Below are 14059 nucleotides of genomic sequence, written 5' to 3' on the forward strand. Positions count from 1 at the left end.
ACCTAAATGCTATTTGAAGGTCTTCATGGCTGAAGACCAGAAAGCAGGACATCACTATTTCACTGTGGCCAAAGAGTCCTTCGGACTCACATTTAGGGCATAGGTTATAATTGCTTACCAGTGTCGGCCCAGTACACTCGGGTCCCCGAATCCGAAAAGGTCAGGCCTGCAGGGACCTGGGATTTCTGCCACAGCACCTTCCTCCTGCTGCCGTCCATGGAGGCACATTCAATGCTGGACCCACGCCCACCATCCTCCTGGGAACCCAGGTCCACAAAGCACATGACTGCAGAGGGTGGGTGGAGCACAACCGAGGCAGGATGGTAGAGGTTTTCACTGAACAGGACAGTGGGACACTGACCTTCTGAGGAAGCCACATTGATGTGGGGATTCTCACTGTCAATCCAATATATGTTTCCACTCAACCAGTCCACAGCAAAGTCGATCACGGTCCCCTCCACGGATAGGATTTTCCTCCAAGAGAGTTTTCCAGATTCTTTGAGCCTCAGTAGCCTGATATCACCATTATCCAACTCTGAAAGGTAGAGAGCCTTTTCTTGGACTAGGTAGTCCAAGGATGCAAGCTGGTTCACAGTGGCAAAGGGAAGTATCCTATGTTCTGGTAAAGTTGGCTGTCCTAGTAACGCTTCTAGATTTTTCAGATAAATCTGTGGGGAAAAAATTAGGTGGATGGCACCAGCTGAATCTAGTGTCATTCTTCACCTTGATTTTGCATTAACGTCACGCTGCTTGGAACATATGAGAGTTTGAACTTATCTTCTAAAAACCGATAGCAGTTATTTTTCGCCCTTCATGGAGCTTTAAGCACTTAAAAGTCCTTGAATCCATGGGTTTTAAAGAGGTACTCCTTCATTAAATGCCCTCCCCTTTATTTTGTAAATTTTTGAACTATAATTGACCTATGACATTTGTGTAAGTTTAAGGTGTCCAAGGTGTTGATTTGATACATTTATATATGAAAGGCCCTCTCCGTTAAATGAGACTCCACTATTAATATCTTACTGAAACTGAAGTCAATCTTTCACCCCAATATTTTTCATTTTCATCAGCTTCTTTGAGAGAGAGACAAAGAGTATGTGTGTGCACACACACAAGGGGCAGAGAGAGACAGAGAGAATCCCAAGCAGGCTCCACGCTACCAGTGTAGAGCTTCTTGTGGGGCTCGATCTTGTTACAAACCGTGAGATCATGACCTGAGTCAAAATCAAGAATCCGATGCTTAACCAACTGAGCCACTCAGGCACCCCTCAACATTTGTCACTTTAAAGTACCAAAGCTGACAAATCGTCTCTATAGGACAGAAGTTAGAAGTGACTTGTTTGTTGGTACCTCCTATGATTTAAGAAAAGTTCCCTCACAAAATGTACTCCCCCACCTACTCACCCTCCCCCACCAGGCTAGAACCCAGCTGAGCTGCTTGTATTTAGAATTATTCCACACCACCAGTGAGATGCTTGGACAACTAAACGAGATTAATCCCACTCTCAGATCCCTCACCTGTGTTCTGATGTGCTATTTCTTAAGAAGTGGTCTTCATTTCATAGCCTCTTTATTTTGGTCTTTATTTTGGTCATGATAGCTCCCAACACACAGTGAATGCTAGAATTTAAATTGTATTTGAAGAATATCCCAAGGTGGTGGGGGTCGTGCCTGACTGGCTTGGTTGGTAGAGCATGTGACTCTTGATCTCAGGGTTGTGAGTTTGAGCCCCAGATGAAGTGCAGAGACTAAAGAATAAAAAATTTAGGGGAGCCTGGATGATTCAGTTGGTTAAGCATCCAACTTTGGCTCAGGACATGGTCTCGCAGTTCATGAGTTCGAGTCCCACAATGGGGCTCTGTGCTGACAGCTCAGAGCCTGGAGCCTGCTTCGATTCTGTGTCTCCCTCTCTCTCTCCCCCTCCCCTGCTTGTGCTCTCTCTCTCTTTCTCTCTCTCAGAAATAAACAAACACTAAATAAAAAAAGAAAAAAATTAGAAAAAAAAAAAACATTCCAAGGGCAAGGGCCCCTACTATGTATAACTGTGCGTGGGGAATGCAAATTACTCAGTCTGAAATGGACTGCAGCCCAGGCCCAGACATGTAAGGCTATGGAACAGTACCTGCATGATAACTGTGGGCAACACAAGGAACATAAATGCAGACTCCTCGAGTGGAACGCAGGTGGTGCCATCGTCTGCGAGCAGGAGTCCAACTGGGCAACGACAGCTTCCCTTGGGGCGTGGGCTCAGAAGGCACAAGTGAGAACATCCAGCGTCCAGACAAGGATTGGTAGACTTGGGCTGGAGCACTTCATGCATGATCTGGAAGAAAGCAGCCAGATGTTACTACGCATCACCGAATCCTTACAAATAGCTAATGGGTAAATCTTGCTTTCTAATCATGACAGAAGGATGTCACTAGTTTGCACTTGGGAAGTTCATACATATGGCCTTTTTAGGGAGACTGAGGGGCAAACTTTGAAGAGTACACTGTAGACCTTGAGTCCGTACGGCTGTTCAGAACGCTTGATGAGGACAGCCCTGTCCTTGCCTGTTGTCTTCTTCATGCGTTGTACGGTTCTCGTCTTCATCTCAGACCAGAAGACTTCATCTTCAAACACAGCGACCGAAAAGGGGCTCTTGATTCGAGTTAGCTGCAGCATCTAAAATGGTGGCGATGAGGTTTCTGGGATGAGTTTTATACAAGGCATAAGACATTACACACAGCCTAATACCAAGGGACACTTACAGTAATACCAGTGCCATCTAGATTAGCAGAGCCAATACAGTGAAATTTGTCATCGGACCAGAATATCTTCCAGCTAAACTGGTCAAGCGCTATGCTGGTTGGCGAGCCAAGACCTTGATTGATGAGTACTTTTCTGCTGCTACCATCCATCCCAGCTTGTTCTATTTGAGGTTCTCCTCCAATTTCAGACCAGTACATTAACCTGTGCAGATGAAAGTCAGCTTTAAAGTATTACCTCACAGAAAATACTGATTCATTCCTTAAAATACTGATCTCTAGCCCAATTATTTTTTTTCCTCAAACTTGGTCTATTCCTTATGTGAAATTGTGAAGTGGTTGGGGCGCCTGGGTGGCTCAGTCGGTTGAGCGTCCGGCTTCGGCTCAGGTCACGATCTCACAGTTTGTGGGTTCGAGCCCCGCATCAGGTTCTGTGCTGACAGTTCAGAGCCTGGAGCCTGCTTCGGATTCTGTCTCCCTCTCTCTCTGCCCCTCCCCAGTTCACGCTCTGTCTCTCTCTGTCTCTCAAAAATGAATAAATGTTGGGGCGCCTGGGTGGCTCAGTCGATTAAGTGTCCAACTTCAGCTCAGGTCATGATCTCACAGTTTGTGAGTTTGAGCCCCGCATCAGGCTCTGTGCTGACAGTTCAGAGCCTGGAGCCTGCTTTGGATTCTGTGTCTCCCTCTCTCTCTGCTCCTCCCCTGCTCATGCTCTGTCTCTCTCTCCTTCAAAAATAAATTAAAACATTTAAAAAATTAAAAAAAAAGAAATTATGAAGTGGTAAAAGAAAGTTTCCCTTGAAATTTTACAGTGCTTATTTAGTCATTACTTGGAGACAAAATATCATGACAGCTATAGAAGCAGCCAAGGAATACCTTAGTTCTGGGCCTGGAAAACAGCCAGGGAACCTGCCGATCTTCTCTGGCCGAGAAAGTAGGCTAGTTCTATGGGAAGATGTGTGCCTTAGACCTTATTCTTAGTCACAATTGAAGCCATTAGATGCATCAGGAACTATTGCCAATTTCCTGAGGACCATGTTAACAGATTCCTGATTGAAGGTGTTGAAAGGGTGAGAAAAGCAGAGGGTCCCCGATATGGGTCACCTTTGGATCCTAAGTTTTGCTCTATCTTGTTCTTACATTTGATACACACATGGCCATCCCAGTGAAGGCTTGGCTCTGACAGATACAAAACGTGGTCTCTAAGTTCTTGGCCCTTTCCACAGAGAAAGGACTCTGGATGGAAGAACCTAGATTCAAGCCCAACACATAATTATTTCCTCCACTAATACCAAGCACATCAGTATAAATTAAACACTATCCCTAGTTCCATTCTCCTTCCTCCTGCCATTTAAAGCCATAAAATAATATACCTCTGAATGGAGCATTATTTTAGCAGAAGAAAGTATAGGTGGGCCAGCAAGTGAGCATACCTATATCTCACTTCACTGAAATAAAGGACTTTTACCAGAAACTTTTACGATTACCATGTGTATGGTTGACCCACATCACCATAAGATCTAAAGTCAAGTCAGATAGGTTTTTACTCACTCATTCTGTGTTGGGTGAACACAACCAAGGTAGAACTAAGGAGGAATGACAAACCTAAAGGACCTCACTGGCGTTGTGATCCCCGGACTCACCCGTTTAGGGGATCTAAAGCCAAAGACCGTGGTTGAGTCACGTCATCATCCAGGACAATCGTGTGCTCAGATTTTCCTCTCCAGACAGCAGTCAGCCGAATTGCCAAAATCTGGCCAGCTGTCCCATCCACCCAGTACAGATTCCTCCCGATCCAGTCGACCACTATACAGTCTGACCTTATCCCTGAAGAGAGGAAGCCATTCAACATGTGAATTGAGGTTAAATTACAGCCTTTACTGGGTTTTGGCTCCTAGGCTTCAGGCTTGAATGTCATGTTAATTCATTTTCCTACGAGTACCTGCATCCCCATCAGAGCAATCTTTAAAATACTCCCAAGTTCTACTCCTAGAGGAAGATGGCCATTAGAAATAATGGCCTCTGGCTGACAGTTTGGCCCCCACTGTCTTCTGGGGTGACAACACATCTTTCCATATCCAGCCAATTAGCAGGCTTTGATCTCTTTTAGTGAAGAAGATTTAATGAAATCAGTGTTTAGAATGTTAATGGCCACTCATTTTATTTTTCACGCTATATGTAATTCACAAGGGCAGCATGAAGTCTGCGCAAAGGGACATACCTTTCACCATGGTCCCTTTCTTCTTGGTGTCCATACTTATCCACTTAATACTTTCCGTACCGACATCCGTCCAGAAGACCTTCTGCCCCACTAAGTCATAGTCAATAGAGAAAATCATCATGTTCTTGTCTACGGTTGCCAGAATATCTTCCTTCAAGCTCCTCAAGCCATAGAGGAGTAGGCTGAACTGAATTGCCACAAGCAGGATTGGTTCGGTACCTGCCAAATTAGAACGGCTTTCAGCACAGCCTTAAGGAGTTTGATTGCTGAACCCAGCATGGGCTAAGGAATAAGAGAACAAAGTCGTCTTTGCCTTCTCACTGCCAGGCTGGGACACTAGCCAGCTGGTATGTAAGTAGTTCTCCCCTCGATGTTATTAAACTTGAGCTAATACCCACAATTCAAAGATACTCAGAAGAAAGGCATGGCTAGCGTAAACTGAAAACAATATTTCTAACTAAGGATTTGTGCATAGTGGGCAGGAACGAAGTGCCTATTGGAACTTTTGACACTCATTCTAACTTCAGGTAAGGCTGACCGGTGGTGACAGAAGCCGGAGTTGTGGTTCTGTTACAAGGATGCCTTATCTGTAGACACCTTCAGACTCTAACCCAACCTAAATGGCTACATATAAAAAGGGGGCTTGGGGACCGTGCTAGTCCTGCTCTGCAGACAGAAAGCAGGCAGGGGCATTTAGGACTTGAGAAAGGAGATTTGCACTCGTATTCCTGGAAAATTTAGAAGCTCAAAGCTCCTGATCCGGGGCTGAGGAGACGTCCCGGGCTCCAGTTTACCTGCTGCTTTACAGGTATGGCCATCAGGCTCCAGGGAGTAGCCAGGGTGACAGGCGCAGCCATAGGAGCCCTCGGTGTTGACACAGGTCTGACTGCAAGGCTGACCACCTGGCTTCTGGCACTCATCCACGTCCTTGCAGACTTGGCCGCTGCTCTCCAGCTCAAAGCCTCGCTCACAAGCACACACCTGAATGAGTTTCAAAAACATAAAGACTTCCTGAAGACATCGATACATAACATTGATGAAAAGGCCTCACCTTGCTATTAAAAGCACATGGTGATACACTCAATTTCAACAGATGAAAACAAAAAAGTTCTTAGAACCAGCTTCATTTAAAATTTTAATGTTTATGTATTTATTCTTGGAAGAGAGAGAGGGAGGGAGAGGGAGAATATGAGCTGGGGAGGGGCAAAGAGAGAGGGAATCTCAAGCAGGCTCCACACTATCAGCACAGAGCCCAGAGCAGGGCTCGATCTTACAAACTGTGAGATCGTGACCAGAGCTGAGATGAAGAGTCCGACGCTTAATTAACTGAGCCACCCAGGTGCCCCAGAACCAACTTCATTTTAAGTATAGTCATTCTTGGGGCGCCTGGGTGGTTCAGTTGGTTGAGCATCCAACTTCTGCTCAGGTCATGATCTCACGGTTTGTGAGTTCGAGCCCTGCATCAGGCTCTGTGCTGACAGCTCGGAGCCTGGAGCCTGCTTCGGATTCTGTCTCCTTCTCTCTCTGCCCCTCCCCAACTTGTGTTCTGTCTCTCTGTCTCTCAAAAAATAAGTGTAAAAAAAATTTTTTTTAATATAGTCATTCTCTGTCTTATCAACCTTGCTGCACACCTCACACCCTTGCCACCACCATGGTTCCTGAATCAACAAAGGGGTCCAAGTTCAGTCCATGACACCCTAGAACCCCAGTAGAATCAGTAAGAGGCATGGAGACTTAACTGGCAGACCGGCAGTCTGCCAACAGAGAGAGACATTACTATGATGGGACATCAGAATACTGTTTTCTTCTACTTGCCCATCAGAGTCAGGCAAGTTCATGATGTTCGGCCAACTACTAATGCCAGACCAGAGCACGGGCTGTGGCTCTCCTCAGTTTAATGGCAGGCCACATCCAGATACACACATGGAAGGGACTTCCTTCAAAACTTCTGCCTCAGTCCCACGTGTCCCCCTGAGCTCACAGCTCGCAGGCAGTGGAGTTTCTGCAGGCTGGGTGTTACGGTTCCAGGAGACACGACATGGGGAAGGAGCTCAACGGGATTCCCTAGTTGCTGGGAAGGACTCAGAGGACATCAGAGGATGGGTCGGGGTGGCTCTGCCACATGAGACTTAGAGCCTTCGGAGCAGTCAGGGACAGCCTGAGTGAGGATGTCGCCCCCTTTCGCTAAACCAAGTCTATGGCTGCTGGAGAAGAGTAGCTGGATGAACTCACAGGCCCGTGCGGGGACTGGTAGCAGGCGTGGGAACACCGCGCTCGGCTGCATGCTGGCCACGCGCACTGTCCGCCTTCGTCGGAGCCGTCGGGACAGTGCTCCTTCCCGTCACACACCAGGCGGAGGTCGAGGCAGGCATGGGAGCCGCACTGGAACTCAGAACTCTGGCACTTCTCGGGGGGGCCTGGAGAGGAGGACTTTCTACTTTTATAGTCCGCCCCCGACCCCCGAACACCCCTCCTGCAGCAACAACGTGCCCTCAAGACGCCTCCATTCTGGAAAGGGGGTGGAGGTCAGCGCCCGCACCGCTTGCTTGTGGAGCTGGCTTCTCACGCCAAGAGGAGGCCGGCAGCCGGCACCCCTGAGGCCTCCCCCTCCTCAACCGGAGCCCCTGCACTTACACCCGGCCTCGTCACTGCCGTCCCCGCAGTCTCTCTGACCGTCACAGCGCCACGCGTCAGGCACGCACCGCTCCCCGCTGGCACAGGACCACTGCCTGGAGCCACAGCGAAGCTCCTCGGGGTCACAGTCCTGCGGAGACAGTGGCTCCGTCAGCGACACCTGCATTCAGAGCCCAGGAAGCAGTTCTCAGAGGGAGAACAGGCCTGGGTTACGAGGCAATGCTCAGGTCCCCTCTGCAATGAGGCCAGAGAAAGCCCCCAAACTCAGAGAGAAACGCTCTCAGTAGCCAGAGTTTAGGCGAGGAGTTCTAGGTAAACTGAACCTGGGTGGAAGTGGGAAGAAAGGTCTTCGTTTAAGAAACATAAGAATGGGAACACCTGGGTGGCTCAGCCGGTCAAGTGTCCGACTTCAGCTCAAGTCAAGATCTCTTGGTTCATGAATCTGAGCCCCTCGTCGGGCTCTGTGCTGACAGCTAAGAGCCTGGAGCCTGCTTCGGATTCTGTGTCTCCCACTCTCTCTGCCCCTCCCCCGCTCATGCTCTGTCTCTCAAATATAAACATCAAAAAAATTTTTAAGTAAAAGAAAGAAACATAAGAATGTGCTCTAGAAACTTTCTTTAGATTGTTTTACCATATCAAACCCACACCCTAGCATGTTAAAAGTTATAGCACCAATTTGCACCTAATCTGACTTGGACACTCAGATCTGGGACAAGAGGGGAGGGGACATCTGTACGCCTGCTGTAGCCCCGAACCTTCAGATGCATTCTCAGCCCCTCGGGTACCAGCAGCCATATCTTCCACACATTTGACAGATGAGGGAAAAAAACACTCAGGAGTAAGTACTTTCTTAAGATCCAACACGAGCCGTAGGATTCTAGCCAGGCTGCACCTCGCATACAACGTGGCAGCCTCAGTGCCCCTCATGGTGACACGTGAGCAGAGCTTCTGAGTGGGACCCTTAAGCCACAGCCATTAAGACCGAACATTTGAAAACCTACAATAAAAACCTCTTAAACATTTTTGTTTCAACAGGAGATCTTCTCACTTTGGACACTTCAATGTAGTTACGAGTAACTTTCTGAGCAGTAAGGAGGAGAGCCTTCTCTGTTCTTGTATTTTCTCAAGTTTTCTAGAGGGAAGCACGTATTCCTGTTGTGAGGAGAAATCTGTTCTTCTAAGCTGCTTTTTTTTTTAAATCTTTTTTAATGTTTATTTATTTTTGAGAGAGAGAAAGACAAAGCATGAGCAGGGGAGGGGCAGTGAGAGAGGGAGACACAGAATGTGAGGCAGGCTCCAGGCTCTGAGCTGTCAGCACAGAGTCCGACGAGGGGCTCAGATTCATGAACCAAGACATCTTGACTTGAGCCAAAGTCAGACACTTAACCGATTGAGCTACCCAGGCACCCCTAAGTTTTTTTTAATGTTTGTTTATTTGGGGTGGGTGAGGGGCAGACAGAAAGTGGCAGGGTGTTGGGGGGGGGGGAGAGAAAGAGAGAGTCAATCCAAAGCAGGCTCCACGCTGTCAGCACAGAGCCCAACATGGGGCTCAAACTCACTAATGGTGAGATCATGATCTGAGCCAAAATTAAGAGTCTGACACTTAACTGACTGAGCCACACAGGTGCCCCGAGGAGTCTGTTTTTTCTGAAGAAGGGTACACTACCTTCTCGTCGGTTCCGTCTTCACAGTCTACGTCACGGTCACATAGCCACTCTGCCGACACACACTCTCCACTCCTCCGGCACCTCACCTCCCCTGACGGGCACCGCGGAGGCAAAGCAACAGGACAGCCCTCTTCGTCGGAGTGGTCCAGGCAGTCTTGATTGCCATCACAGCGCAGAAAATTAGATATGCACTGGCCACTCTTGCATCGAAATTCAGGTGTGCCGCATTTTGCATGAACTGGAAAATAGAACTTTAGGTAAGAACTCAGCCAGAGGTGGAAGCAGTTTGATGGCAAAAGAAATGGTCTGATGACTCTTCAGTCTCCTGCTGTCACCTTGGGAACTAAACCCTGGCCCTCAAAGGTGGTTCGAGCAGTGTTAGGTCAGAAAAGGCCTACTAAGCTTGCCCGGAGAAATCCTGTCTTGGAGAACAAGGGCTAGAGGACACGGATGGAGACATGTGGAAGGACACTGGGATGGGCTGGGGAGGAAGACTCTCCTGCAGGACCTTAATGTCATCCACGAAAAGAGAAAGTCTCTCACAACATCCAACATACCCTACATGTTCTGTTCATGGGCTCCATTCCTACAGACAGAAGTTGCTTGGTTCAAGAAAAAAGGTCAGATCCCAGGCAAAACCACAAATATGTATTGAAAAGTAAATGATACCTTGGGTTCTTCCTCCTAATGTTCTTCTCATACGCACGAATACAGTCATATCATCTGGCTACCCAGTCACCTCCACATTCAAATCCATCATGGTACCTCGACCAGCTCCCTCTTCTGCCCACTTCAATTTCTCCAAAATCTCTCTTCTACCCTATTCCCACAAAATGATCAAGGTCTTTGGAACAAGTCATTGGGAAGACTAAAAAGAAAGATCGTGTACCCCACAAAAAAGAGGGGAAAGTGGTAACACCTATAGATGAGGATAGCCCACCACATGAGAAGACCTAGGATCAAAATTAAAATCTTCAAGGAGGGAGATTCTAGCTCAAGAAATGTGCTGTCAAGTAGACTGGTTTCCCACTAATGGGAATCTTGTCCCTCCAACTTGGAACCTTCCGTCCTAGTCTGTTCACTTTGTGGTAAGTACAGTCCATCTTTGTTATTTGCAGATTATTTGCACATTCGCCTACTTGCCAAAATTTGTAACACCCTTCCTAAATCTGTGCTCCCACACTTTTTTGGTCATCTGAGGATACACATACACAGGGCACCTGGACGGTTCAGCCGGTTAGATGTCCGACTCTTGGTTTCGACTCAGGTCACGATCTCGCGGTTTCACGGGCTCAAGACCAGCATCGGGCTCTGCACTGACAGCTCAGAGCCTGTTTGGGATTTTCTCTCTCCCTCTTCTCCGCCCCTCCCCCACTCACACAGTCTCTGTTTTTCTCAAAATAAATGAATAAACTTAAGGAAAAAAAGATGCACATATACAGCAGCAAAACATTTGTGTTGGCTAACGCACATTTCCAGTTGCGATCAAACAAGGCGGCGCTCTGCCTGCTTGTTTTGGTCCTTACACTGGAAACAAGTGTCCTTTCTGAAGTCTGTTTAGGGCCATACTTCCCACATTTTTGTATTTTTGGTGATTTTGCTGTTTAAATAGGCCCCCAAGTATAGTGCAGAAAGGCTGTCTAGCATTCATGAGTGCAAGAAGCCTTACAGAGAAAATATATGTATGAGATAAGCTTTGCTCAGGCATGAGTTAAAATGCTGTTGGCTCTGACTTCAGTGTTAATGAGTCAACAATATATTATCAAGTGGTCTCTAAACAGCAATACTCCTAAAACAAGGTTACACATGGATTGGTTGACAAAAATATTATCGCGATAGATTCTCTGAAACCTCACCCTGCATTTTTTTCTACGAGCAATGATGTGACACCTGCTTATTCAATGTTTGTGGCAACTTTATAGAATATAACTATCACAGATAAGGAGAATCAACCGTAATGCATTTTCAAACACTCCAAGGGAGGCATATGGCACTTACTACATCCTTGTTCGTCTTTCCTGTCAGAACAGTCTGGGTTGCCATCACACAGCCAGCTCTTAGGGATACAGCGGGTCTTGTTGTCACAACGCAAAGAACAATCTTCAGTGGGCTCCCAGCAGTCCAGCTCATCGGACCCATCAGAGCACTGCTGAGCTCCGTCGCAGTGGTACTTCCCCTCAATGCACTGGTTTCTGTTCAGACACTGGAAGACTCCTAAAATGGAAAGGACCGGAGGCTCTCATCATATACTCAGTCATACTGAAGACTTAAAATTAGATTAACTCGGGGTGCCTGGGTGGCTCAGTCGGTTAAGCGCCAGACTCTCAATTTCGGCTCCTATCATCATCTCACGGTTTACGGGTTCGAGCAGGGCATCAGTCTCTGCGCTGACAGCATGGAGCCTGCTTGCGGTTCTCTCTGTCCTTTTCTCTCTGCCCCTCCCTTGCTCTTGTTCTTTCTCTCTCTCAAAATAAGTAAACATTTCAAAAAATAAATAATATAAAATTAGATGAACTCCCCCTCATCCTGGAGTTTGCATCCTATTTGTGTGAGCTTTAGAGCTTATCTAATCCATGAGCAAGCTTTAGTAAAGTACTCAGGCCAATTATATTAACAAGCTGAACTAAGTTGTTTCATAAGCGTTCATATTGGTTTGGTTACTTTAAAAACTTGTTGGGACACTCCAAATCTGTTACAAGTGGTCTATTTAGCTCACTTTATGGCTCAGCCTTTCTAAAGGCAAATCCTGGAACACTTATGCAAATATGAGGAAGCAAGGAAGCACCAGTTAAATTACAGCCAGTAGAACATTTGCCTTCAATGTGATAAAACGGATACTGGTAGAATCCACATTCTGACAGACTCTGACCTTTATTGATGACAATTTATCTAAGAAAGCAAAGCGTGATTAGAATATAAACATGGTACCTCATAGCATGTGCCCGGCCGGAGTGGCGTCATATGCCTGGCACAAAGGACTAGACAGGAGACCGTGACAAACCTGGTCTGTTGCAGAAGTGGGAACAGTTCCCTTCATCCGAGCCATCCTGACAGTCCCGTTTGCCATCGCAGAGGTACTCCTGAGAGACGCATTCCTCCCCGTTCTGACAGGGGACAGAGGATTGGGGGCAAAGCAGAGGGGGCGCCGGAAGAAGGGCGGGGGGGCCGTTTGTGGCTGCCCCTTCCAACTCAGGATCTAGAATAAACAGCTGCTTCAGGAAATCAGTCCCTAAGGTTTCAGCAACAGAGATGCACTCCCATTGTCCCCCTCCTCCAAAACCACGTCACGGCGGGGTAGTGCCATTTCTCCACCTCATCGGGACAAGCAGGGAGATGGACTCAAAGCCTAGATCCTTAGATTAGATGCGCTGCGTTGGCCCATCGTCTAATGGCTTCAAATTTCGGCCAACTGTTTTCTCCTTTCAGGCCTACCGACTTTTTTTCACTGCCTGATGCCATATGCTAGGAATAAAAAATCAAGTTTCAACCAGACTTGTTCTGTCTGGCTCCCTGCTATAGCGTCTTGTGATCTGGGACAGGGAGCAGCATAATGTGGACACTCCCTTGTTGTGATGTTTCAGTTTCACTTCTAAAAGTTACCAGTTAGTACGTTCAACAACTAGCACAGCAACCCAACAGATCAGTTTGTAGGATAATCAAAGTTGGATTTTTACCAAAACGTTCACCTTGTCTTGGCACACTTTATTCCCTAAGAGATAGGTTCCTATGCCTCATGTTTCTCAGCCTTGAAAATCAGGCTAAACCAACCAATGAATCAAAAGGTAAGGCAGTTCAGACAGAAGAGGGAGAGGAGAGATCTCTATGGAGTGGGCACATCGAGGAGTGGGCACATCGAGGACAGAATGCCTCTGCCCTCCTTGTTTCTACCCTTCCTTTGGACTTCTGGCCACTCTTGCTGACAAAGCCCCCTGAATCCTGTGACAGGATTTCTTCTTTTTCTGCCGCAAGATCCAGGATCAGATTTTTGGGCTCCAGGCCAAAGGCATAGGTGAAGAGAGAAAGGTAAGCCAGCCTTAAGCAGGGCAATCTGAACTACAGGTACAGCTTCAACAGCAGGAGAGAACCGCTTCTCCTGGTACCCACAGCCCCAGAGCAGCTTTGCACAGGATGCTCCGCAAGATGTTGCTGCCTGGAGGAAGGGGGTTCCTTGGTAAAACCTGTCTGGGAAAGTGGTTTAGAACAAATTAAATGGATCTCTTTACGGCCAGAGGTTTATTACGCATTTGCTCGGGGTCTTGGGTCATTTAGCAAATTTTAAGAAACGTGTCAGCTTCTTACTCTTCCAGGATAGGGAAGTTAGGAGAAGGCCTGCTGACCTGTGGGTCGGGACAACTGCCAATATAAGATTCCTCTGAAAACACACTGACAAGAGGCAGGTAAAGTGGATTTCAGAGAATGACCCCACACAGGAAGACTCGCCTGAAACCTGCTGATTCTCTGCCAGGATGATCATTTTCCTTACGTCTGGCTCTTTTGACACGGAGAAGGGCTCCGGCATCCTCCTGTTCCACAGCAGGAGAGCTCCTCTGTGCACGGTCACCAGGTAGGGCTCGTGGGCCGCTATAATGCCGTCACTCCAGGCCTTGTTCAAAGCGTATGTTCTATTTTTTAGGAGGCTCAGACTTTGCAACCCTAAGGAAGAGTCAAGTTCTTACAAGCTGACGGAGAACATGCAACCTGTGACGGCAGGGGCAAGGGGGGTCATGGGCACCACTCAACTGAGGTTCAATGACCCCAACTGAAAATAAGTCCAAGGAAAGTGTTCAAAG

General features: G+C 47.3%; 1 protein-coding gene across 1 annotated transcript in view; it reads right to left on the reverse strand.

The window, feature by feature from the left end:
• The window catches only part of LOC109277240 (low-density lipoprotein receptor-related protein 2-like), a 44161-nt gene that overhangs the window by 8353 nt on the left and 21749 nt on the right, over positions 1-14059 (reverse strand). Inside the window, exons 15-27 of the mRNA XM_019466793.2 lie at positions 13710-13922; positions 12271-12465; positions 11268-11483; positions 9269-9507; positions 7603-7732; positions 7201-7385; positions 5763-5949; positions 4969-5187; positions 4391-4574; positions 2751-2952; positions 2500-2664; positions 2123-2323; positions 119-668 (exon numbers count right to left, since the gene is read on the reverse strand). Of these exons, the coding sequence (XP_019322338.2) occupies positions 119-668; positions 2123-2323; positions 2500-2664; positions 2751-2952; positions 4391-4574; positions 4969-5187; positions 5763-5949; positions 7201-7385; positions 7603-7732; positions 9269-9507; positions 11268-11483; positions 12271-12465; positions 13710-13922 (2886 nt within the window). The remainder of the gene's footprint in view (positions 1-118; positions 669-2122; positions 2324-2499; positions 2665-2750; positions 2953-4390; positions 4575-4968; positions 5188-5762; positions 5950-7200; positions 7386-7602; positions 7733-9268; positions 9508-11267; positions 11484-12270; positions 12466-13709; positions 13923-14059) is intronic.

The sequence above is a fragment of the Panthera pardus genome, unplaced genomic scaffold, assembly GCF_024362965.1.
Source record: "Panthera pardus isolate Hobbes unplaced genomic scaffold, ASM2436296v1 HiC_scaffold_13, whole genome shotgun sequence".
NCBI classification, from domain to species: domain Eukaryota; kingdom Metazoa; phylum Chordata; class Mammalia; order Carnivora; family Felidae; genus Panthera; species Panthera pardus.